The 27,812-nt window shown below is 36.8% G+C and overlaps 1 protein-coding gene across 1 annotated transcript in view; it reads right to left on the bottom strand.

The window, feature by feature from the left end:
• PLD5 (phospholipase D family member 5) overlaps positions 1 to 19,060 on the bottom strand; it is a 266,832-nt gene extending 247,772 nt beyond the window's left edge. The window contains exon 1 of the mRNA XM_024740486.1: positions 18,926 to 19,060. Coding sequence (XP_024596254.1) covers positions 18,926 to 18,978 — 53 coding nt within the window. The 5' untranslated portion in view covers positions 18,979 to 19,060. The remainder of the gene's footprint in view (positions 1 to 18,925) is intronic.
• Positions 19,061 to 27,812: the final 8,752 nt, after the last annotated feature.

Genomic DNA, 27,812 nt, shown 5'->3' with positions numbered 1-27,812 from the left:
GAACAAACACCTAGAAGAATTAAAGAACAAACAAACAGAGATGAACAATACAATAACTGAAATGAAAAATACACTAAAAGGAATCAGTAGCAGAATAACTGAAGCAGAACAGATTAGTGACCTGGAAGACAATGGTGGAATTCACTGCCGTGGAACAGAATAAAGAAAAAAGAATGAAAAGGAATGAAGACAGTCTAAGAGACCTCTGGGAAAACATTAAACGGAACAACATTTGCATTATAGGGGTCCCAGGAGGAGAAGAGAGAGAGAAAACATTTGAAGAGGGAGAAAATATTTGAAGAGATTATAATCAAAAACTTCCCTAACATGAAAAAGGAAACAGCCACCCAAGTCCAGGAAGCACACTGATCCCCAGGCAGGATAAACCTAAGGAGAAGCACGCCAAGACACAGAGTAATCAAACTGACAAAAATTAAAGACAAACAAGAATTATTGAGAGCAACAAGGGAAAAATGACAAATAACATACAAGGGGACTCCCATAAGGTTAACAGCTGATTTCTCAGTAGAAACACTACAAGCCAGAAGGGAGTGGCATGATATACTTAAAGTGATGAAAGGGAAGAACCTACAACCAAGATTACTCTACCCGGCAAGGATCTCATTCACATTCGACGGAGAAATCAAAAGCTTTACAGACAAGCAAAACCTAACAGAATTCAGCACCACCAAACCAGCTCTACAACACATGCTAAAGGAACTTCTCTAAGTGGGAGACACAAGAGAAAAAAAGGACCTACAAAAACAAAGCCAAAACTATTAAGAAAATGGTAAAAGGAACATACATATCAATAATTACCTTAAACGTGAATGTATGAAATGCTCCAACCCAAAGACACAGCCTCACCAAATGGATACAAAACAAGACCTATATATATGCTATCTATAAGACACCCACTTCAGACCTAGGGACACATACAGACTGAAAGTGAGGGGATGGAAAAAGATATTCCATGCAAATGTAAATCAAAAGAAACCTAGAGTAGCAATACTCATATCAGATAAAATAGACTTTAAAATAAAGAATGTTACAAGAGACAAGGAGGACACTACAAAATGATCAAGGGATCAATCCAAGAAGAAGATATAACAATTATATATATATATGCACCCAACATAGGAGCACTTCAATACATTAGACAAATGCTAATAGCTATAAAAGAGGAAATCAACAGTAACACAGTAATAGTGGGGGACTTTAACACCTCACTTATACCAATGGACAGATCATCCAAACAGAAAATTAATAAGGAAACACAAGCTTTAAATGACACAATAGACCAGATAGATTTAATTCATATTTATAGGACATTCCATCCAAAAACAGCAGATAACACTTTCTTCTCAAGTGCACGCAGAATCCCCCCCCCCCGAAAGTTAGCAGAAGGAAAGAAATCATAAAGATCAGAGCAGAAATAAATAAAATAGAAACAACAAAAACAATAGCAAAGATCAATAAAACTAAAAGACAGTTCTTTGAGAAGATAAAAAAAATTGATAAACCATCACCCAGACTCATCAAGAAAAAGACGGATAAAAGCAGACAAAGATACTACAAAAAAAGAAAATTACAGGCTAATATCACTGATGAAAATCCTCAACAAAATACTAGCAAACATACTCCAACAACACTTTAAAAGGATCATACACCATGATGAAATGGGATTTATCCCAGGGATTCAAGGATTCTTCAATATATGCAAATCAGTCAATGTGATACACCATATTAACAAATTGAATAAGAAAAACCATATGATCGTCTCAATAGATGCAGAAAAAGCTTTTGACAAAATTCAACACCCATTTATGATTAAACACTCTCCAGAAAGTGGGCATATAGAGGGAACCTACCTCAACATAATAAAGGCTATATATGACAAACACACAGCAAACATCATTCTCAATGGTGAAAAACGGAAAGCATTTCCTCTAGATCAGGGATAAGACAAGGATGTCCACTCTCGCCACTATTATTCAACATAATTTTGCAAGTCCTAGCTATGGCAATCAGAGAAGAAAAAGAGATAAAAAGAATACAAATTGGAAAAAAGGAGTAAAACTGTCACTGTTTTCAGATGACATGATTCTATACACAGATAATCCTAAAGATGGCACCAGAAAACTACTAGAGCTAATCAATGAATTTGGTAAAGTTGCAGGATACAAAATTAATGCACAAAAATCTCTTGCATTCCTATACACTAATGATGAAAAAATCTGAAAGAGAAATTAAGCAAATGCTCCCATTTAGCACTGCAACAAAAAGAATAAAATACCTAGGAATAAATCTACCTAGGGAGACAGGAGACCTGTATGCAGGAAATTATAAGACACTGATGAAAGAAATTAAAGATGATACAAACAGATGGAGAGATATACCATGTTCTTGGATTGGAAGAATCAATATTGTGAAAATGACTATACTACCCAAAGCAATCTACAGATTCAATGCAATCCCTATCAAATTACCAATGGCATTTTTTACAGAACTAGAACAAAAAATCTTAAAATTTGTACAGAGACACAAAAGACCCTGAATAGCCAAAGAAGTCTTGAGGGAAAAAAACGGAGCTGGAAGAATCAGACTCGCTGACTTCAGACTATACTACAAAGCTACAGTAATCAAGACAGTATGGTACTGGCACAAAAACAGAAATATAGATCAATGGAACAGGATAGAAAGCCCAGAGATAAACCCATGCACATATGGTCAACTAATCTATGACAAATGAGGCAAGGATATACAATGGAGAAAAGACAGTCTGTTCAATAAGTGGTGCTGGGAAAACTGGACAGCTACATGTAAAAGAATGAAATTAGAACACTCCCTAATAAAATAAACTCAAAATGGATTAGAGACCTAAATGTAAGACTGGACACTATAAAAGTCTTCGAGGAAAGCATAGGAAGAACACTCGTTGACATACATCACAGCAAGATCTTTTATGATCCACCTCCTACAGTAATGGAAATAAAAAAAAAAATAAACAAATGGGACCTAATGAAACTTAAAAGCTTTTGCAAAGCAAAGAAAACTTCAAACAAGACGAAAAGACAACCCTCAGAATGGGAAAAAATATTTATAAACGAATCAAGACAGAGGATTAATCTCCAAAATATATAAACAACACATGAAGCTCAATATTAAAAAAACAAACAACCCAATCCAAAAATGGGCAGAAGACCTAAATAGACATTTCTCCAAAGAAGACATACAGGTGGCCAAGAAGCACATGAAAAGCTGCTCAACATCACTAATTATTAGAGAAAAGCAAATCAAAACTACAATCAGGTATCACCTCACACCAGTTAGAATGGGCATCATCAGAAAATCTACAAACAACAAATGCTGGAGAGGGTGTGGAGAAAAGGGAACCCTCTTGCACTGTTGGTGGGAATGTAAATTGATACAGTCACTATGGAGAACATATGGAGGTTCCTTAAGAAACTACAAATAGAATTACCCATATGATCCAGCAATCCCACTGCTGGACATATACCCAGAGAAAACCATAATTCAAAAAACACATGCACCCCAACGTTCATCGCAGCACTATTTACAATAGCCAGGTCATGGAAGTAACCTAAATGCCCATCGACAGATGAATAGATAAAGAAGATGTGGTACATATATACAATGGAATATTACTCAGCCATTAAAAGGAACGAAATTGAGTCAGTTGTAGAGACGTGGATGGATCTAGAGACTGTCATACAGAGTGAAGTAAGTCAGAAAGAGAAAAACAAATATTGTATATTAACGCATATATGTGGAACCTAGAAAAATAGTACAGATGAACTGGTTTGCAGGGCAGAAATAGAGACAAAGATGTAGAGAACATGTATGGACACCAAGGGCGGAAAGTGGCAGTGGGCCGTGGTGGTGTGATGAATTGGGAGATTGGGATTGACATATATATACAAATATGTATAAAATGGATAACTAATAAGAACCTGCTGCATAAAAAATTAAAATAAAATTCAAAAATTAAAAAAAAAAAAATACACACATGTACCCCAATGTTCATTGCAGCACCATTTACAATAGCCAGGACATGGAATCTACATAAATGTCCACTGACAGATGAATGGATAAAGAAGATGTGGTACATATATATAATGGAGTATTACTCAGTCATAAAAAGAAATGAAATTGGGTCATTTGTAGAGATGTAGAGGGACCGAGAATCTGTCATACAGAGTGAAGTAAGTCAGAAAAGATAAACAAATGTCGCATATTGATGCATATATGTGGAATCTAGAAAAATGGTACAGATGAACCTATTTGCAGGGTAGGAATAGAAATGCAGACATAGAGTACTGAGGCGTGGACACAGGCTGGCAGGGCAGGGTGGGATGAATTGGGAGATTAGATTTGACATAAATATACTATCATGGGTAAAATAGGTAGCTAGTGGGAACCTGCTGTATAGCAAAGGGAGCTCAGCCCGGTGCTCTGTGATGGCCTAGTTGGTGGGATGGGAGGGGGAGGTCCAAGAGAGAGGGGATGTGTGTATGCATATGGCTGATTCACTTCACTCTGTGGCAGAAACTAACACACAACACTGTAAAGCAATTATGCTCCAATAAAAAAAAAAAAGAAAGAAATATAATCATTTGATAACAAAAAAAAGAGTGGATAAAACAAGTAATCTTACATCTTAATGATAGAGATCCTTTGTAATACAATTTGTACTACCTATCCAAATTTAAAATGCATATACCCTGTGACCTAACAATTCCATTTCTAGGAATTTAAAGATATCCTCCTACATATGCTTAAATATATATACATATCCATTGCGGCACTGCTTATTAAAATAACAAAACCCCCAAAGAACATAAATGTCCATTAAATCAATAAAGAACTGATTACGTTAACTATATACCCATATAATGAATGCTATGCAGCCATGGATCTATACATCTTAATATGTAAAGAGGTCCAGAAAAAAACTGTTTAAAGCACAAAGACAAGGTACAAAACCATCTCTATATGCTCCCATTTGTGAGAAAAAGGGAGAGTTATACAGATATATACAACACTCATAAATATATGTATATATATGAATATATACATATACACACATAGGCGTATATAAAATCATAATTCTGGAAAGATATACAAAAACATGGCAGCAGTGTTTGCCCCTGAGCAAGGAGATCCAGGGTCTGCAATAAGAGGGAGATTATGTTTCATTTTAAGACTCTGCATTTGTATATTTTTGTCATCTGTATATATCAGTTTTTCAATTGCATTAACAGTTGCTTAAAAAGGCAAGAATCTAATGGAATAACTTGGAGATATGGGAGCAATAAAACAAGCAAAGTTGACTGAGGTAAATCTAAGATGATGAGTTTTGTAGATTAATCTTGAGGGAAGAGATCTTCAACCTACTGTAGACGTCTCTCCCTGTTAGTCAACCAAGTCGCACATTTTAATTCATTTACTTTTTATAAAACTCTATGGTATATGTACTATTATCATCACTATCACTTTACAGATGACACAGGCAGGTTAAGTGACCAAGATGGCATAGTGGGTGGCCAAATGGAGATGCATACTCAGGTTTCTTGGATGCTACGCCTGTGCACACTCTTGGGCATCACACACACAACTGCACCTCGACCTTTGCTACCAGGGCTCTGAAATGTCTCAATGGCTTGTATGGCTTTGGCAAACTACAATTTCTATTTTGTTTTATTTTTATAAAAGTCAAAGCCTCACCAGATGTGGTTTATACCAAAAAAAGATATTTCTGGCACTGGGTACTATCTGTCTTTGTGAATGTGACTCAAAAAATAAGTGAACGATATAATGTTTCACTTGGTAAAGCGGCTTGCCATTTTCTACATATGTATTAACTGACTTTCATGTCACAACAGCCTGGAAGAAGAGTCGTCATCAATTTATAAATGAGAATACTAAGGCTTCATTTAGGGACCTGCTTTCCTTGAAGGGGCAGAAACGGGACTGACCCCGGGTCTTTTGAACCTAATTTTAGTGGTCCAAACACACTGCTACATTGAGTGTGAATAACATCTGAAAACTAGCTTAGAGCATGCAGGTGAGGTTTAATTGCAGACTCTTTGCTTGCAGCAGCCTTTTCTTTTAGATTCACAGTTCAAAGTTCCTACTCTGTAATATGACCCCATTCTTCAGTGATGCTTTCTAAATGTTCAAGCTGTTCTGAATTTCAAAAGTTTTGCAACTTTGGAAGCTGAGTTCCAGTGAATTCTTCAGCAGGTTTTTCTTTTAAAACTTTGTTTTTCTCCATATACTCTTTGTAATCATGGCAATTACTTTAATTGAAAGTTCCAATTACAAAGTTTTTCTAATTACAGGTCTATAAACAAAATATAAAAATATCCATTAGGCACATCCAGCTAGGTTTTCTTTTTATTTATCTCCCCTCTCCCTTTGTCAGTGTTCCCCTTGCCTCAGGTTAAGGGCTGGGCTCTTCACTATTAATTGTGAGATGTCCTTCCTGCAAAGGCAGATGAAACAGGCTATCTGTGGAAAAGAAAAAGCGGTGCTTTCTGTGCCCAACGCCATTCATGATGCTCAGATATGGCTGTGCCTGGAAGGGTTCAATGAACTTTTTAAAAAATATATACCACATTCAAATAATGTTTTTGCAAAAAAAACCTGGCAACAGGAAATGTCAACATCGTTAATCATATATTGTTTCATTAAAATTAAAACTCTGAAACAATTAGCTTCTGCTGCTTCCCAAGTGGTAATTATAGACCATCAGGAAGTATCACACTCTCTTGAATTTCCTCCTTTAAACATTAAATGCTAAAGATAAAACATTATTTAAAAAATAATCTTTTAGATTTTAACTATGGTAATATAAACAATACTTCCCGGGCACTGGGCTAATCTAATCTCTCATAATTCAGGAAATTTGAATTTTACTTCACTCAGTGGTGAAATTAAGATGTTAATTGTAAGGCCAACTGGTTGCATCAGACCGAAACTTTCCGGACCACCCAGTTCCAGGAACTGACCTGGGGACTTTGCACCCGGCCCAGCCTTCCCGCCTTTCGAGGGGCGGGACTAACGGTCCCCCAGGATACCCGAAAAGACCACCAAATAAGGAATACCCTGTGCCCTCCCAGATTCACCACACCCCTTTCCCTTCTTCCCTTATAAAATCTTGCCCAACCCTCGCCCAGGTACGACTTCTCTGGCCCCTTTCTCTCGGACCAGTGAACCTCGCCCGGGAGCGCTCCCTAATAAAGCTCACTTGAAGCTTTCCTCTGTTTCGTGGTGCCGTTTGTTAAGATCCGACCTTACGTTAATAAGTGACATTTCAAATGAAAGAGTTCAGAAGCATAAAAATATCTATATTTAAATTTTTGAAGATTTTTTTTTCATTTAAAATTCAGCATTTATCTTCCATTCCCAATTATTATTAAACATTATTTATTCAATGCTAGTTAGAAAACATATGTGTTAGATTACTCTATTATATTTTAGGAATCCTTCAGCGGGTTTCTTTTTCTACCCCACTTCCATATCTTTAAGTATATAATCTATAACCTTCAGTTTCTTCTCTCATGATCCCCAGTTATTCTCACAAAATGAATTACACCATGGGGGGATAATAAATTTATCAAGACGGTACATGTTATCTCAATGAACAGTGTATTGTTAAATAATACTAAATAGTATTATAACAGTATTAAAAACAACATTGTTTTTACATGGAAATTATTGCCCGTTAAAAAAGAGTAGCTGCTCAGTCCTGATGTGTGAAACCCTATAACACACAAAGAGAGAAAAACAGATGGTGACCCTTGTTCTCAGGGAGTTTTTGATCTTTGATGGGACAACATAAAAATAGAAATGCTGATAGCACCAGCAGAAGGCCAAATCTGCCATTAAAGAGATGAAATGGCCTTGAATTTGTGGAAAGGGGGCAAAGGAGTGAGATGCAGGTGGGGTACCTCAGCCCAGGTCCCTGGGAAAATGCAAATATCCTTACAATGAGTAAAGGCTCAAAACAGAAAGGAAACAGCATGTAATGAGTGCCTAACTGATATCAAGCAAGGTTCTAAGTGCTCTACCTTAACACTGTGTGAGTAGAAAGAGCTAGACTAGTTGGTGCACAAGGAGAGAAGACGACAAGAGAGGAATCATGGCCTGAGCTAGGGATTTTGTAATCACTTGACGAGAGGTAGAGGTGAAATCATAGGAATGACTCTGCCAAAGCTGAGAGTAGGAAATGAGAAAGAACAAGATTTGAATATTGCCTGTCTCTGTAAGTGGGCAATGAAAAGGGTACGAGAAATTGAATATATGAATGGACAAAAGCCAGATCATATATAAAAACAGAATTCAGACCCACAAAGTGCAGCAAGCTGACCAAAAAACCAACCTCTTATCTATGATAACTAGCCCAGGAATCCAGCCTGTACAGGTCAGACATATAGAAAGTGAGACTACTATCTCTAGTGACAATCCACAAAGCCAAACAATAACTTCTGCCACCAAAATGACCAGGACTTGATTAATAACTGATAGCTTCCCTAATTTTTGTCCATGCTTCCAACTTAGGATCAACCAGAGAGAGATAAATATGCTCCCTTAGTCCATCACATAGGATGCCTCACTTCTAACAAAGTAAGCTCACCTCCAGCATCCCCAGGCCAACAGCTACCAATAAGGGCATACCTGAAGCCTTCCTTTTTCCACTGTAAAGCTTTCCCCCTCCTCTGCTTGACTTTGAGCCTCTACCAAATGCAACTGATGGTGACTGACTCCCTTACTATAGTAAGCTCTGAATTTGGTTGGTCTTAATTTATTTCCACAAGATTATTGGCATAGACAGAGATGGTTAGCTTTGGAAAAGGCAAGAGAAATCTCTTCCTCTGAATAAAAATGGGAGGAGGGAAGGATGAGTGAAGACACTTGGGAATTCTGAGTTGGCAAGAAAGCTGAAGGAGTTTTACAGAGGTGGATGCCATTTCTCAATTAAAGTAATCTCTAAACAGAGATTCAGGAGAAGTAAGGTTAGGGCTGTAAGTGAGTGAAAGGAGTTTAGAACTGGGGAAAGACAAGGGGGAGCCAATAAAAAATGGGTAAAATGCTCAGAGCAATCTACAGACTTAATGCAATCCCTATCAAAATAACCATGGCATTTTTCATAGAACTAGAACAAATAACCCTCAAATTTATATGGAATCAAAAAATTCCCTGAATAGCCAAAGTAATTTTGAGAAAAAAGTACAAAACTGGAGGTATAAAGCCCCCAGAGTTCAGACTATACTACAAAGCTACAGTAATCAGAACAGTATGGCACTGGAACAAAAACAGGCACATAGATCAATGGAACAGAATAGAGAGCCCAGAAATAAACCCACACAATTGTGGTCAATTAATCTATGACAAAGGAGGCAAGAATAAACAACGAGCAAAAGACATTATCTTCAGTGGGTGGTGCTGGGAAAACTGGACAGCTACATGTAAAAGAGTGAAATGAAAACATTTTCTTATACAATATACAAAAATAAACTCAAAATAGACTGGAGACCTAAATGTAAGACCAGATACCATAAAGCTCCTAGAAGAAAGCATAAAGCAGAACACACTTTGACATAAATAGATGCAATATCTTTTTGGATCTGTCTCCTAAAGCAAAGGAAACAAAAGCAAAAATAAACAAATGAGACCTTATTACACTTCAAAGCTTTTGCACAGCAAAGGAAACCACTGACAAAACAAAAAGATTACCTACTGAATGGAAGAAAATATTTGAATGTGATATGAACAATAAGGGGTTAATATCTGAAATATATAAACAGCTCATACAACTCAACATCAAAAAAAATAACCCAATTAAAAAATGGGCAGAAGTCCTGAACAGATATTTTTCCAAAAGGACATGCACAGGCACATAAAAAGATGCTCAACATCACTAGTCACTAGAGAAATGCAAATCAAAACCACGAGACACCTCACACCTGTCAGAACAGTTATCATCAAAAAGAACACAAATAACAAACATTGGCGGGCTTCCCTGGTGGCACAGTGGTTAAGAATCCTCCTGCCAATGCAGGGGACACGGGTTCGAGTCCTGGGTCCGGGAAGATCCCACATGCCACGGAGCAACTAAGCCTGTGCACCACAACTACTGAGCCTGTGCTCTAGAGCCTGAGAGCCACAACTACTGAAGCCCGCGCGCCTAGAGCGCGTGCTCTGCAACAAGAGAAGCCCCCGCAATAAGCCTGCACACCTCAGCGAAGAGTAGCCCCTGCTCACCACAACTAGAAAAGCCCACGCGCAGCAACGAAGACCCAATGCAGCCAAAAAAAACCCCCCAAAAAAACATTGGCGAGGATGTGAAGTAAAGGGAACCCTGGTACACTGTTGGTGGGAATGATGTAAATTGATGCGGCCACTATGGAAAACAGTATGGAGGTTTCTCTAAAACAGAACTACCATGTAACCCAGCAATTCCACTCCTGTGTATATATCCAAAGAAAACAAAACCACTAATTCAAAAACATACATGTACCCCAGTGTTCACAGCAGCATTATTCAAAATAGCCAAGATACAGAAGCAACCTGAGTAACCATCAACAGATGAATGGATAAAGAGGATGTGAGATATATATATATATATATATATATATATCCCATTATCTCATTATATATATTACTCAGTCTTAAAAAAGAATGGGGTTTTGCCATTTGCAACAACGTGGACAGACCTGGAGGGTATTATGCTTAGTGAAATAAGTCAGATGGAGATAGACAAATACTGTATGTTATCACGTGGATGTGGCATCTAAAAATTAAAACTAATGAATATAACAAAACAGAAACAGACTCACAGATATAGAAAACTAGTGGTTACCGGTGGGGAAAGGGAAGTGGGGAGGGGCAAGATAGGGTTAAGGCATTAAGAGGTACAAACTAATATGTATAAAGTAAATAAGCTACAAGGATATATTGTACAACACAGGTAATATAGCCAATATTTTATAATAACCTTAAATGGAGTATAATCTATAAAAATATTTAATCATTATGTTGTATACTCAAAATGAATATTGTAAATCAATGACACTTCAATTTAAAAAAATGGCTAAATTGGCTCTTTTTTGTTTAATATAGTGGATTAAACGTAAGTGCTATCTCCTCTCTTTCTAGAGATTCTAGAATATTCTGTAATAAATGGATATTGGCATTAAAAAAGGAAAAAAACACATCAAGAAAGTTATAAAGGAAATAGGTTCACTGTGAGCTAAAACAGAGAAACTAGGAGAGAATGTAAAATAAAAGTTCTAGAGCCAGTTTTTGCTTTTACTCCACATTTCATCATTACTGTTTGTTTAGTACATTAGGAATCTATTTGTAGTACCAGGTGCTCTAGGCTTTTAAATTCTTTCATGTTTCCTTGGGGGTGGGGGTGTAGACAAACTTTTCTCTTTCTCTTTAGACAGTCAGAAAAGTGCTCAGATGTCAAATATGAAGCCAAAAACCAAGTCTTCTACATTTGGGAGCAACACTGATTTAGAAACACAGGTGGGCTTGTCAATATAAACCATGGTAGATCAAAGTGAATATAAATAAAGGAAAAAACTTGTAGTTTAAGGAGAGGATAAAAAATGGATGAAAAACTTCCTTATTTTGGAGCAAAGTTAAATGGAACTTAAAAGGGGACTGCAAACACCTGCAATGAACTTATGTCCCTTAATAAAAAGAACAGTCAAAAAAAAATACTCTGGGCCTCCCTGGTGGCGCAGTGGTTGAGAGTTGAAGCCAAAAACCAAGTCTTCTACATTTGGGAGCAACACTGATTTAGAAACACAGGTGGGCTTGTCAATATAAACCATGGTAGATCAAAGTGAATATAAATAAAGGAAAAAACTTGTAGTTTAAGGAGAGGATAAAAAATGGATGAAAAACTTCCTTATTTTGGAGCAAAGTTAAATGGAACTTAAAAGGGGACTGCAAACACCTGCAATGAACTTATGTCCCTTAATAAAAAGAACAGTCAAAAAAAAAATACTCTGTTATGGCCTATATGGGAAAAGAATCTAAAAAGGAGTGGATATATGTATATGTATAACAGATTCACTTTGCTGTACACCTGAAACTAGCATAACGTTGTAAATCAACTATACTCCAAAAAAACCTAAAATTTAAAAAAGAACAGTCAACATTTATTGTGTATTTATTATATGACAGATATGAAAGGTACTTGTATTAACATATTTAGTCCTTACAGAAACCTTTCAAGTAGGACATAATAACTGTCTTCATTATATAGCTGAAGAAAATGTGGCATAGTAAAACTGAGAAACTTGCCCAAAATTGCAATTCTCCTAAGTAATACAGCCAAATTCAAACCCAGGAAATTTGGCTCCTACAGTCCATGTTCTTATTCCTATAATATGAAAGGAAGGAAAGGAAAGAGGATGAAGGAATATTGCTCAGTCACAAAAGCAATTTAAAAAGCTTTTCCTCTACTGTCATTGTTATCTATCACCAATACCCTTGGGGGACAATCTAATGACACCCTTAGAGCTTGGGTTTTGACATTTAATAGAATCCTCCATGAAAGGAACCATGGCTCATTAGAGAGTAGACAGTACCATGTCCCAGAGCCAGAAAATTCAAAATGGGACTAGAACAGCTTCTTACTGCCAGAATGCAAGGCTGCTCTCAGAGATATCTGGAATAATGTCCAAAAGACATTGCACATGTACAAAAGACAGCTCCTACTAGCCAAGAATAAAAATTGGGGCATTAAAAGGGAAAAAAATGATTAAAGTCTATTGGAACAAGTTGTGTCTGTTAAGATAGCTCTAAGGTCATGACACTAAATGAGAAAGTACAAAATACTAGGAGGTGATTGTCAGTGCCTAAAGAGGTCTCACAATACTATCTTCTGGAAATGTTGTATATTGATGATACAAATGATATATGTCCTATACTCGAGCTGCAACTGAGTTATTAATAGAAATATAGATATAGCTATGGATATAGTGTATTATTTTAAGTAAGTAAATAATGGATCAGAGGAAGAAATTCAGAAGACGTGAAAAACATAAGATAGAGAAGCCAGCTTTGTAATAGAGAAATTGTAAAATTTAGAAAGTATACATAAAGTGTGTGTGTGAAGGGATGCCCTATTACGGCCCTTACTATACTTTCTGTAGCCAAACCTTGGTGGTCTAGGCCACCCCTTATTAGAGAACCACTGTGGTAACTTATACATTAATTACCCATCCTAAAATATTACACATGTTACATTTTAAACAGACCCAAGTCCATTCACATTAGGGTAAAAGGAAATTACTGGGTTCAGGAATAGTGGGGATTATATACATAGACCGAGTTGGTCCATCCCCTTCATGCTTCAGACCAAATGGGCACAGGCTAAAATGGACAGGCAGATTTGTGGGCAAGAGTGGGCCCAACCAGGGCAGTAGTCACCCAGACACAGAACTGATTTAGAAGGATGACAGGCAAGTGGGAGGAAGTCCAGGAGCAAGGGCTGCTGTAATTATCTGGATAGAATAGGTGGCAAGCGTCCATCAATATGTTTAGAAGTCAATGACAGCCCACCCAAAATTTTATGTTTACTCAGCTTGTTTAATGAGGGTTTACAGAAGTTAGTTACCATGTTATGGGAATTGGGCCTGAGATGGAAGAGAAGCAGGGTGCAAACTCGTTCTGTGTGAATTTATCCAGGAGGTGTGGTAAAGAAAAGTCCCTTCTCTAGTAAGTGTCTAATGATCTCTCTAATAAGTGGGCCAGTAACAATCCAAAACAACTGACGTAGGATTTCTCCAGGAGAGGAGAGACAGATGTAGCTGTAAAATGAAAAATGGAGGCCTGTCATCTGAATGGTGAATGTCCCAAGGTGAGCAGGTGTTCTGTGTGGGAGCAGCAGTGGGAGGTAAGCTCCAGCATCTCTACTGGTCCCTGAGGATGTGACATGTGGGAAACTTCACAGTGCATGGTTACCTCTTGCAGGAATGGTGTAAAATAATAATTAGGGGCACTAGTGAATCATAAAATAGCCAAAACACAGGATGTATACAACCTAAACTGGCAGTTGAAGCCATTCTTGACTCTCCAGTGTTGCCCCAGAGGCCAATGAAATATAATTTCTTAGTGAAAACTAGAAATTTTGCCTTTCACTCCTTCAGGTAATCAAGTGACATGGAGGTTTATATTTATAGAGACTGAATCAGCAATTAAAAACACACTGGGAAATATGGAAAGTACACATAAATTCAGTACAGAGAGACAGAGAAATAGGTCAAAGTCACTTACTGAGGTCAAAAGATCTTGCTTCTGGGCATAACAACTGAGGTTGGTTGAAACGCACTTTGGAAGATAAGTTTAGAGCAGTTATTTTATTGATTTGTATGGAAAACTATAATCAAGGGTATCATTATTCTACTATTAGAGTATTATCGAAGCTAAGTAATAAAAAGAGGAAGAGAAATAAAATAAGAAGTCAGGAAAAAATAAATCACAAATAGGACATTATTTATAAGGAGATACATTTTTTTAGAAAGACATATAAAAGTTGGGAAAACACTGAGTGGGCAGTATGATTTGGAGTGGGAATCTTTCAGAGGACAGAAAGGTATCTAGGCTAGTTAGTAGAAACAAAATGAATTAAAGTAATATATTTAGAAAAGAGTACACTGGATGAGGAGACCTTGGAAAGAGGCTGTCAAAACAGTGTAAAGCCGCGGACAGACTGCAGAATGTCTTGTACTCTTTCAACTTGCAGGAGTGAGGAGAGCTACAAACACAGAATGAGCTTAGTTACAAGGTAGTTAGATCTCAGCAAAGGTTGCACCGAGCAAGTAGCACTTGCTCAGCAAGGAGAAGAACATAAAGAGAAAACTCTGTGAGTGAAGTAAATGGTAATTGGAAGCTGAGCACCATGTGACCTCCTCAGTGCCACCTTGAGGGTAGATAGAGTCTAGAAAGGTTATGACGGGAAAAGGTCATGAGAGGAGGACTGCAACTTTGTACAGAAGGAGTAAGCTGAGACTGGCATGCTAGAGCTTCTGCAGATTGGCAGTTTTGCCTTCTGGTCTATGTCAGCTCCAGCGTACTCGGTGGGTGCGTCTCCAAATGATGTCACTTATTTTACTGGGGGCATTCCTACCTGGAGGAACCTAGGACTGAAGAACATGGAACTCGCTCTCTGCAGGCTGCTGGGGGGTTGGAGCGATGGTTGAGGCTGCCCTGTGGGCAAGGATGGGTGGAACTAGGAGTCAACCAGTTTAAGAACTGGCAGTATGGTTGAGACACAAGATCCAAGGAGGCAAGTAAGACTACATCATGCTTCAGGAAGTATCACAGACACACTACACTGGTCATGGTCTAGCAAATGGATAAAAAGAAAATTAAAACAGAAGGGGCTGATAGTATAGGAGGAGGTTTAGGGAACTGGGAGACTGAATATGCAAACCAGTAATGGCCAGTCCATATATATATTTGTGTGTGTATGTGTGTGTATATACATATATATATATACAGTAGAACTCTGAGTCACAACCTGTGGCAACCTGCCCAGGAAACCAACTTCTTATCTCTAATAACCAGCCCAGTCTGCTATAAGTCAGACTTGTAGGAAGTAGGATTGCTATCTCTAGTAATAATCCAGGAGGCTAAACAATAACTTCTGAAACCAAAATGCCCATAACTTAAAATGGCCATAACAATAACTGCCAGCTTCCCTAACTTTTGTCCCTGCTTCCAATTTAGGACCAACCAGAGAAAGCCAAGTATGTACCCCTAACCCATCATGTAGGATGCCTGCATCTAGTTAGCCCACCTCCAGCTCCCCCAGGCCAACAGCCTCCAGTTAGGCCACACCACTATGAAGCTTGCCCCCTCCTCTGCCTGCCTCCGAGTCTCTGCTAAAGCACAAATGACTGAGGCGAACTGACTCGCCATAGCAAGCTCTGAATAAATTGCATCTGTTTTCATGTTCACTTCGCTCATTCTCATATGTTCGTCCTCTTTGTTTACCTCCACAGAACCAAAGACTAACTAAAATCAAGATAAAGAGTAGATTCAGGGTAAGTGCAAAGTGAGGGGAATAGGAAGCTAGCTGTGAATAGAGAAGGGGGATTCTGCACTCCTAGGAACGGACAGGGAGAGGACTGACATTTATTTATTGCTTGTTATGAGCTTCCTGCAGCTTGGTTATGGGTTTATACAACTTACTGAAGCCTCAAAAAACGCTGTGAGAGAGATTTTTTTTAATCCACCACTTTTAAGGGCAATAAAACTAAAATAGTTTTCATAATTTATCAGGAGTGGAGCAGCGTCCAAGGCCAGGTTTCCTCTTTCCACTCTGTCAGGCCACTCCCCCAAACCTCCTCTGACATTCCCACTGCACTTCTGACCACAGAGAATCACTATGCTTGTCTCATGAACTATGGTGTAACTCCTTGTTCAGTCCTTTGTTGTTCTGCAAAAAGGTGATGAATGACATAATTATGTTAATATCTTGCCCAAGTTTACAGAGTCAGTAAGTGGTAGAATATAGATTTGAATCCAGATCTTTCAAATTTCAAAGTCCATGGTCTTTCACTACATTAGGCTACCTCAGAGGTGGAGTACTTTGCTAGCAGGTGCAAAGGCAAAGTGGACATTAAATTTATTGACCTGAGGTGGTTAAAAACAGTAAGGTTAGGGTACTGGAAGTAAATTTTACAGTTACTAAGGACAGTGGCAAGGGATGGGACTGGTGGCTGGAAGATCTATTAGCCAGGCACAAAAGAAGGAGAGAGAGAGTCCTGGTAGAAGGTAACATTGCCTATGGTGATAAGGAGACAGTGGCTGATGTAAGAAAAGTTCATCAAATTAAAATGAGAATGACTGAGGGAAGATGGTAGGGCAATGGACTGTCCCACTGGAGACTGGGACTGGATTGGGGTGTAAGGAATTGCAGTTGCCCTGCCTCCACCCTGTGCTTTGGATAGAGGAGAAAAAGCAGAAGCTTCTCAGGATGTTAGGAGGAAGCCAGACACCACCCGGGCAGATATACAAAAGTGCCTATTACAAGGCTGAGAATGTAGGAGAACAGAAATGCAAGACATAGGGGAAGAGACTGTAGAAGAGAGGAAGATCTGGAGGGGCTGCAAGTTCTGGAAAAGACAGTTGCATGTAGGGGTGCAACAAAGTAATCTGGGTAGTGATTCCAACTACTCAGGGGAAAGGAAGCAGGAGCATAGTTGGTAATTGGGAGAATATGTTCTAGATGGAGGGAGAAGCAATGTTGGGTCATCAGGATTTAGTTATTGACTGAGACAGAAGAAATAACCAGACCGATATTCCAGTTGTATGAGTTAAAAAATCAAAATTAGATTAAATTATAGCTTCCCCCAAATGAAAAGAGGCATAATTCGAAGGCCCCCAACTTTTTTGTTGAAAACTACCAATATCTGGCAATGTTTGCTAAAAGGCCCTGGGTATTTTGTCTTCAGGAAGTCATCATAGTTTGACCTTTACAAAGTTACTTTCTAGGTTCTGGGGTTTGCCATTTAAAGTACTCAGCAGTCTTCATTACAGGTGACGTGAGAGAGAGGGGTAGAGGCATTCCACTGAGGAAGTATGAGTCACTGGACCCTTGCCCACAGAATGTTTATATTTGTCATGTAACAGGATTAGCACAAGGTATTGATGAAGATGGAGTGATCAGGAGGTAGATGATGACGACCTGCTGTTTTTCTACTGCTTTCCTTATAATCCCAATATAATTTTTCTCCCAAATTCAGTCTGGGAAACAAACATATTTAGGAACACCTATCTAACATGAAGGAAAAAATCTAAAATGTATACTGATTTCTCTCTCGTATCCTTTGTTCTGTATAATACTGTTGCCTGGTAATTAAACTATAATGTATCATGGGTTAAAACCCCCAAAATTTCAATTGTCTTTTCCAGATTTTTTTTTCTGTCAGACATTGAACCCTCAAGGCAAAATATCCAGGATAAAAACTCACATATACATTACGAGGCTGTGGTTGATCTTTGAAGCTAGAAAAGAGGGGCACTTTGACTAATGCTTTCCAAAGGGAAAAATAACATTTAAAATTCATTATAAGCTCTAAGTTATAATAACCATTGTAATTTTATGGCCTCACTTCGGCTTTACAGCAACATGTACATAAAAATAAGCCTCTTACTTCTCTGCCCCCTCTTGGTACTTTCCTACATTCTCCTACCAACCTCAAAAAATAAAGTAGGGCTCAGGGAAGAGTTGGATGAGGAGATTTATGTGGATAAAACCATGCTGTGATTGCTCTGCAGTCAGAAGTGACCCTAGGGAAATGTTATTTAATGTACTCAGAAAAAATACAGAAATATAATGGTAAAGTTGTTGTAATTTCTGGATTAAAAATAAATTTTGTGCTAAATTGGGACAGATTGAGGAGACCTGTGTCTTCTCATAGACATGCTTATTTATTTAATCCCTAATTTTAAGTGGGAATTTTTCCTGAGATGTGTGTTTAACTTCTAATTGAAATAACAACTAGCATGGTGTCCTTTGTCCATTGGGGCCTTCATTTTTGCCAAGCTCATTATGGAACAAATCAAAACCTCATACACAGTGGTGTCCAGGATGCAGATTGTTACAAAATTTCATTTTGTCAACCACTCCTTTGTACAGAATATGCCCAAACTGTAAAGTGAATTAAATCATTACTCATTTTTATTCCCTTGGTCTAAATAAAAGTAAGAGCATCAGTGGACAGTGAGTCATGTCTCAGTTTAACCCAGTGGGAAGTTGGGTGACCATGTGTGTTTATGATATTTTTCTCTCCACTCTCCAGGACCCTCTTTAACTTTCTCACCCACTCCCTAAAAGAGAATTTTTAAATTTTTGTTTGTTACCTCTTACCGACATTTATTTTGACAATTTTTTTCTGAGAGCCCATCCTCATCCTCTCCCATGATGTCCACGGCTGAAAATATCAATGCAACAAGAATGGCAAAGCAGCACACCAGTGCAAAGATGACGATGCACTTCTGCTGGGACTGCAAGAGAGAAAGAAGAAAAAGAAAAGTAAGTAAAGCACCTTTTGCTTAGGAAACTCAAGATGTGGCAGCTTTTCAAAGTTTCAGGCAAAACCCTTTGGGGAATAATTAGTTTTGTCACTGCCAGAGAAGGGCCGCTCTCTGGGTGAAATGCCTAAGACCTTTATGCTTATTCCTCAACATCCCTGCCAAATATGTTAGAATCTATTAAATAATTTAGGTGCTGCAACAAGATTTCCAAACAAATTTGCTCTTCTTTCTAATCAAAAGTGGTCCAGAAAAGATCACTACAAGACCCATTATTGCAAATTAAAAATGAAACACAGGGTGGCTCAATAATTATTCTCTGTCCCCTGTTATTACCACCATTTTCCAAACTCTATGCAAACTGCATTCAAACTCTGTATCTTCTTGCTTTTCCCATCTCATCTTGCTCTAAGATATTTATGGCATGATGACTTCAGGAAAGATGCCCTTGTGGTCAGTATGAATTCTGCACTTTGATCAGAAAATTAAATCTATCAGATCCCAGCATCATGGGTCATTAGGCAACATCATTCATTTCAAAACACTGAATAAAATCTTAACCAACATTCACACTCTTGATATGGTTTTCACTTAGAAACACAAGCTCAAGTTCCAGGTGGTCAAAGAAAATCACATCCTTATCTTTAGGCCGAAGTGTTGGAATTCAAGACATCCCTATCTCCAGGGGTTCACGGTCAAAGGTGGCGTAAGATAAGGCCATGTTAACTAGGCAAAGCCATGACCACTGGGACAAATAATTTTGCCTGCTTTCAATTTATTAGGTAAATCTGGATGGGGAGGAGAGGAGAAAGAAGAATTTTTAAGTCTTTGTGCAGCTTCTAGGAACTATTTTCAGAAGGGATAAGGGTGACCTTTGACCAGGAAGCCAGAAGCACTTTCTTAGTGATAGGATACATACATACACAGACATGTATGCACATGTGCACACACACACACACACACACACACACACACACATTTCAGAGCTTTGTTAAAACCAGCTGGCTTTGCCTCCTCCTACCACCCTCCTGCCCTTCATCCCTGTAGCCACACAGTCTCCAAAGAATCAAGGAACCTCCTAAAGTCCAGTTTGTCCAGGGGCAGCCTCAGGTTACAGATTACAGAGAAAGATGTAGTGGGGAAATAATGTTGTCTCTGTGACCAGGCACTACAGATCAAATGGTTGTTTCCTTTTAGTGTTTTCTCATCCTCCCTCAGGTCTTCTCTCATAGTAGAACCTATTCCAAGTCCATTCTTGCTTGTCATTATGCTCTTTTCCGACTGCCACACTCAGAGAGGAAGTGGGGGAAAGCCCAAGGAAGATACACCATTGTTCTTTAACCCTAGGCTCTGGGTTTCTCTAAGGCATGGATTGTTTTATTCTTTCTGTCCACAAGCAATGAGCAAAGAGCCTAACAAACAGAAGGTGCTCAAGAGATAGTTATTGTATGAACAAATACAGAGTGAATGAATGAAATTTAAATCACAATGAATATTTCTCAGGATGGAGAGCAACTAGAGGTATTTCTCTCAGTGACCTTCCTGAAAATGGGTTTATTTCCACATTTTGGTGACTGTAAATCTTATAGCTCATTCTTTTTCACTCTTTGTAGGACCTAGAGGCAATTCATGGACCATGCTTACCAACTCTGTAAAACTCTGCAGAATAGGTTTACTTGGTGTTCATCCCCAATTCTTCACTAATTTTATCTGTAAGAAGCAGCACAGTAAACTAGTTGAAGGCTCAGACTTTGGAACAAGATTGCCTGGACTCTGCCACTTACTGGTGGTATGCATTTGGGCAAGTTATTTAGTCTTTATGCTTTAGATTCCTTGTCTGTAAAATGGGCATCATCATAATAATAACAACTGCGTTTATGGGGCTGTTATTAAAAATTAAATTAAATGAGATACTTTATGTAAAGTACTTAGAACAGTACCTGAAAAATAGCACTAAATGAGTGCTTGCTGTTGTTAGTATATTGTAGTATATGCACCTCTGTAAGCTGTCTCAAATATTTTGGGGAAACAAGGTAAAAATATGAATAAACAAAAAACATACAACAAAAAATGCAATTATGTGTAAGAGAGAGGCTGAGAGACAGAGACAGAGAAGGAGAGGAAGAAATAAGGCAAAAAAAGAGAAAAGAAATGTGAAATGGAAGTTTTCTAGGATAAAATTCAGAAATTGTTCTATAACATCAGTCTCAGAATCCAAAACTCTAAAGCAGCATTTCTCAAACTTAAGCATGCATCTAAATCACCTGGTCTGGGGTGGGGCCCAAAAGTGTGCATTTATAACAAGTTCCCAGGATATGTTGATGCTCCTGGTCCAGGTGCCACACTTGGACGTATCAAAGTGTCATCTCTACTAAATGCTACTTAATACATGTTCATCCTTCAAATTCACCTGCCTGTAGTAGTTTATTTTCAAACATTAAAGGGATCATGATAAATACACTCTATTAATCTAAATGTAAATCTTGTGATTTATTTTCTTTGAAGGGGCTTAAACAATCATTTAAACAAAAAATCTTTAAATTTTGGAATAAACTGTCTTCTGCCCTTTACTTTTTATTTATTTAATGATACTCATTACTTGTATGATCAGAAAATGTCTGCTATTAACTATTTTGAGAAAGTATATAGTATGAAAAAGAAAACAAATCACCCAGATTCCCACTCAGACATAACTGCCCATTAACATTTTCTTCTGGCTCTTTCCTATACTACATCTACATCTACCTATATAACAATCTGATAATATTTATAGCATGCTATATATAGTTTTACATTCTACGTTTTGCACGTAATCATGTTTTAATATATTAAATATTCTTTTAAAGCATAATTTTAAATTGTTGTATAGTATTTCATTGCATGAAAAATCATTGTCTCCCTTACTCACAAAACTTTCCTTCAAAGCCACTCATTTTACAACAGAAAAAAAAAGATTAAACATTTTCCCCATTTTATCCATTTCTCTATATAAATTATAAATAGAAACAAACAAAAAGTTTTTAGAGAGATTTGAAATAATGTAATGATATTCACATTAATCCAGTCCAGAAGAGCCACTAATCTAGGACAATATAATTAAATATTTTCTTAGAAAGAACCCTAGACAGAGCAACATGAATACACCATGTCAGATACATAGTGGGTACTCAATGAATGGATCCTACTGAAGTTAACACTAAATGCTTCCTCTATAACAACATTGATTCCTTTCCCTCTATTCTGATTTTTATGATAAAACAGTAAATAAGAATTCTAGTTAATATGTGTGCTATTGAAGTACTGTGATGTAAGAACCCTCACAAATTCCTATTCGCTTCTATTGATTTAATTCTATATTATCAACTTTTATTAAAATGAACAATTGAACTATTTTCATTTTATTTTCATTTATTATTTTCATTTTAGTTTGTCAAATAAGAGAAATTCAGACTCTGATATTCATTTTCAAACGTCTCCTTGAAATAATGTACTATAACAATGAGAGATCATACCACTAACTTCTTTAGTCTCATTTATTTTCCAACTCATCAAAAGTGAAAGATTCTGTTCAAATGACAGCATAGGAGTCTCGTAAATGAGACCAAACTCCAGGTTACTAAGAGATTTATTCATTTTCAAATCCTTAACAGATCATTTCAGATCATTCAGGAATTGATTTGAAACACACTTTTTTGTTTGTATTGAATTGAATCAAGGGAAGCAAAGTTTTAAAGAGAACCCATAAACATGATTACAACCTAAACTTCACTGATGACTCAGCCTATTAAAAGAAAACAATATTTGAAATGCTATTATTAGTGTCAGTCAATCAGTTCTTTTCACTGTACTTTACACTGAAACTATTTTGAAAAGAATTATTTGCTTGGTTAAGAAATAAATCTAATTATGCTAACTTTGAAAATATTTGAATACCATAGCCTTATCAAATACAGAAAAGAGGTGTATAACCTCTAAATGAGGAAAGAATATTAAATTTTAAAATTAGAAGTATAATGTTTCCAACTTGGAGCTTATATACCATTTAACAAGCTCTTAAAATGAATTTTTACCTAGAGGCAAAATGTAAATATGCAAAAATTAACCATAAAATTAAAATTATTCATATTATTTTTCATTTATTTACCATGACTAGTTTTTTTTGAACAAGATCATGGCAAAGACTTAAAAATAACCACTTTTATGTATGTAGATTTTAATGCCCACAAAGCTGGAAGTTCCGGTACAATTATTCTCCATGTGAAAGATGTGCAAACTAAGTCAAAGACGTTTAGTTACCGAGCTGTCCAAGGTGACCCAACCAGTTGGTTGGAGACAGTCCAGGGATTTAATTTAGGTCTCAAAACCTCAAGTCTCTAGATTTGTTTTCTAGATCCAAATTTTTCCTTTTTCTTCTTTTCTTGATTTCATTTTCTACTTAGTTATGGTTGTTTTATTATTATTATTAGTTTTTGGTTCACAAATTCTCATGGTGGTCCATTAGTGTAGAAATGAAGATTGGACATTTGACTCTAAGCTGTGGACACAAGGCATTCCTGAATCTGTAGGACTTTCCTATGATTCCAGATGTGTTCCTATCCTGAGTGCCTAGATATGTGCCCAGAAAACAGGATACTCAGAAGATCCAAAGTAATCTTAGCTAATGACTTATCAACTCCTAAGTAATGGCCATACTTTGGAACAGTATCAGAAACTCTAAGTACTTAAGGGCTTTGCTTTGAAAATCACTTTAGAAGAATTATCACTAACTCTCCACATATATTTTGTTGCTCCTTAGGGTTCTAGCTCAGGATTTTTCTCTTTTCCCTCTGTAACCCCTTCTTGACGTATTTTACTTCCAGGTCTTCACTGGCTATATATACCAATAACTCCCAAAAGTATATCACCAGCTCAGAGTGCCCAACTGAGTATCAGAACATACTGAATGAGCTTCCACACCATGGCACAAAAAGGGGAACACTGGAAACACTCAATCTCTCTAAGTTGAGGGACAAAGTTGGGATTTTAGAAAGGCCAAATCAGCTAGAGTCCACAGGACAGAGTACTAACGAGAGGAGATCTTCACATAGAAGGAGTTGTGGAAATCTTCAGGGTCTCCTTGTGTATAAGGAAACTACCTGAGGACTAGAAAAGAATCACTTGAAAGGAGCAGGTGGAACAATCCCTAACCCAACATGGGTACAGGAGGACTTGGTGTTCCCAACAAACAGAGTGGAAAAATCTCAAGTGCACATGAAACATTCTCCAGGATAGATCATATGTTACGCCAAAAAACAAGTCCTAATAAATTTAAGAAGGTGGAAATCATGTCACACATCTTTTCTGAGCATGATGGTATGAAATTAAAAATCACTAACAAGAAAAATGGAAAATTCAAAAATATTTGGAGATTAAAAAACACATTAGTGAATAGAAAAACCAATGGGTCAATGGAGAAAGCAAAAGAGAAATTAAAAAATACCTTGAGATAAATGAAAATGGAAATACAACATACCAAAGATTATGGAATGCAGCAAAAGCACTTGTAAGAGGGAAGTTCATGGCAATAAATACTTAACTCAAGAAACAAAAATACACGACGTAACTTTACACCTTGAGAAACTAGAAAAAGAACAAATGAACTTAAAGTTAGTAGAAGGAAAGCAATAACAAAGGTCAAAGCAGAAATATTGATAAATGAAAGAGATTAAAAAGATAATAGAAAAGATCAATGAAAATAAGAGTTGGTTCTTTGAAAAGATAAACAAAATTGAGAAACCTTTAGCTATACTCACTGAGGAAAAAAAAAAGAGAGAAAGTTCAAATAAATAAAATCAGAAACGAAAGAGGAGACATTACAACTAACACCACAGAAAAACAAAGGATCGTAAGACTAACATGAACAATTATACACCAACAAATTGGACAAACTAGAAGCAATGGAAACTTGTAACACTGAATCATGAAAAACAGAAAATGTGAATAGACTAATTACTAGTCAGGCGATTGATTACTAATCAAAAACCTCCCAACAAACAAAAGTCCAGGACCAGACAGCTTCACTAATAAATTATGCCAAATATTCAAAGAAGAATATGAATCCTTCTCAAACCAAAAAACAGAAGAGGAAGGTACACTTCCAAACTCATTTTACAAGGCCAGCATTACTCTAATACAAGAACCAGACAAGGACACCACAAGAAAAGAAAATTATAGGCCAATATCCCTGATGAATGTAGATTCAAAAATCCTCAACAGAACATCAGCAAACAAAATTCAACAATACATTAATGTACACACTGCTATATTTAAAATGGATAACCAACAAGGACCTACTGTATAGCACAATGTTATATTTAAAATGGATAAACAACAAGGACCTACTGTATAGCACTCTGCTCAATGTTATGTGCAGCCTGGATGGGAGGGGGGTTTGGGGGAGAATGGATACATGTTTATCTATAGATGAGTTGCTTTGCTGTGCACCTGAAACTATCACAACATTGTTAATCAACTATTCTCCAATATAAAATTAAAAGTTTAAAAATAAAACAATACATTAAAAGATCATACACCATAATTAAATGGAACTCATTCTAGGGATGCAAGGATGGTTCAACATCTGCAAGTCAATGTGATATGGCACATTGATAAAATGAAGAAAAAAATCATATGATCATCTCAATAGATGCAAAAACATCACACAACAAAATTCAACATCAATTTATAATAAAAACTCTCAACAAAGTGGATACAGAAGGAACATACCTCAACATAATAAAGGCCATACATGACAAGCTCACAGCTAACATACTCAATGGTGAAAAGCTGAAAGCTTTTTCTCTAAGATCAGGAACAAAATAATGATGCCAATTCTAACCAATTTTATTCAACATAGTGTTGAAATTCCTAGTCAGGGCACTTAGGTGAGAAAAAAAAAATAGAGGCATACAAATTAGAAAGGAAATATTGAAACTCTCACTATTTGCAGATGGCAAGATATTAGATACAGAAACTCTGAAGATTCCACCAAAAAATACCTGTTAGACTTAAGCAAATACAGTAAAGTTGCAGGATACAAAACCAATATACAAAAACCTATTGTGTTTCTATACACTAATAACAAACTATCAAATAGAGAAATTAAGAAAACAATCACATTTACTATTGCATCAAAAAGAATAAAACACCTAGGAATAATATTAATCAAGGAGATGATAAATCTGTAAACTGAAAACCACAGGCATACCTCAGAGATATTGTGGGTTCAGTTCCAGACCACTGCAATAAAGTGAATATCACAATAAAGCAAATCACACAATTTTTTTTGGTTTCCCAGTGCATATTAAAGTTATGCTTACAGATAATTGTAGCCTATTAAGTGTACAATAGCATAATATCTAAAAAATGTACATACCTTAACTAAAATGCTTTATTGCTAAAAATTCTAATCATCATCGGAGCTCTCCAGTAAGGTGATTGATTAGTGAGTCATAATCTTTTTGCAATAGTAACATCAAAGATCACAGATCACCATAACAAATATAATAGCAATATAAAGTTTGAAATGTTGCAACGATTACCAAAATGTGACAAAAGGCAAGAAATAAGTATATGCTGTTGGAAAAACAGCACTGACCAACTTGCCACAAATTTTTAATATGTAAAAAACACAGTATCTGCAAAGCACAACAAAGTAAAGCACAACAAAATGAGGTATACTGTATAAGACATTAATGAAAGGAATTGAGGAAGACACAAAAAAATGGAAAGATATTCTCTGCTCATGGAATGGAAGAGTGAATATTGTTTAAAACGTCCATACCACCCAAAGCAATCTACAGATTGAATGCAATCTCTATCAAAATTGCAACGGCATTTTTCACAGAAGCAGAACAAACAAACCTAAAATATGTAAGGAAACACAAAAGACCCTGAATAGTCAAAATAACCTTGAGAAAGAAGAACAAAGATGGAAGCATCATGCTCCCTGATTTCAAACTATATTACAAAGCTGTATTAATCAAAACAGTATCTACTGACATAAAAACAGACACACAGCTCAATGGACCAGTACACAGAGTCCAGAAATAAATCCACATGTATATGGTCAATTAATACACAACAAAGGAGCCAAGAATACACAAGGGGGATAGGACAGTCTCTTCAATAAATAGTTTGGGAAAATTGGGCAGCCATATGTAAAAGAATGAAACTGGACTACTATCTTACACCATACACAAATATTAACTCAAAATGGATTAAAGAGTTGAACATAAGACCTGAAACCATGAAATCCTTAGAAGGAAACATAGGTGGTAAGCTCCTTGACATCAGTCTTGGTAATGATTTTTGGATCTGACACCAAAAACAAAGACAACAAAAGCAAAAATAAACAAGTGGGACTGCATCAAACTAAGCTTCTGAACAGGAAAGAAAACCATCAACAAAATAAAAAGGCAATCTACTGAATAGGAGAAAATACTTGCAAATCATATACCTGATAAGGGGTTAATCTCCAAAATATATGTAAGAACTTATACAACACAGAAGAAAAAGCAATTTGATTAAAAAAATGAGCATAAGATCTGAAAAGACATGTTCTTAAAGAAGACATACAGATGGCCAATAGATACATGAAAAGATGCTCAGCATCACTAATCATCAGGGAAATGCAAGTCAAAACCATAATGGGATATCACTTCACACCTGTTAAAATGGCAATT

Source organism: Neophocaena asiaeorientalis, unplaced genomic scaffold (assembly GCF_003031525.2).
Source record: "Neophocaena asiaeorientalis asiaeorientalis breed wild unplaced genomic scaffold, Neophocaena_asiaeorientalis_V1.1 scaffold291, whole genome shotgun sequence".
NCBI classification, from domain to species: Eukaryota; Metazoa; Chordata; class Mammalia; order Artiodactyla; family Phocoenidae; genus Neophocaena; species Neophocaena asiaeorientalis.
This window is presented reverse-complemented; position numbering and strand designations above follow the sequence as displayed.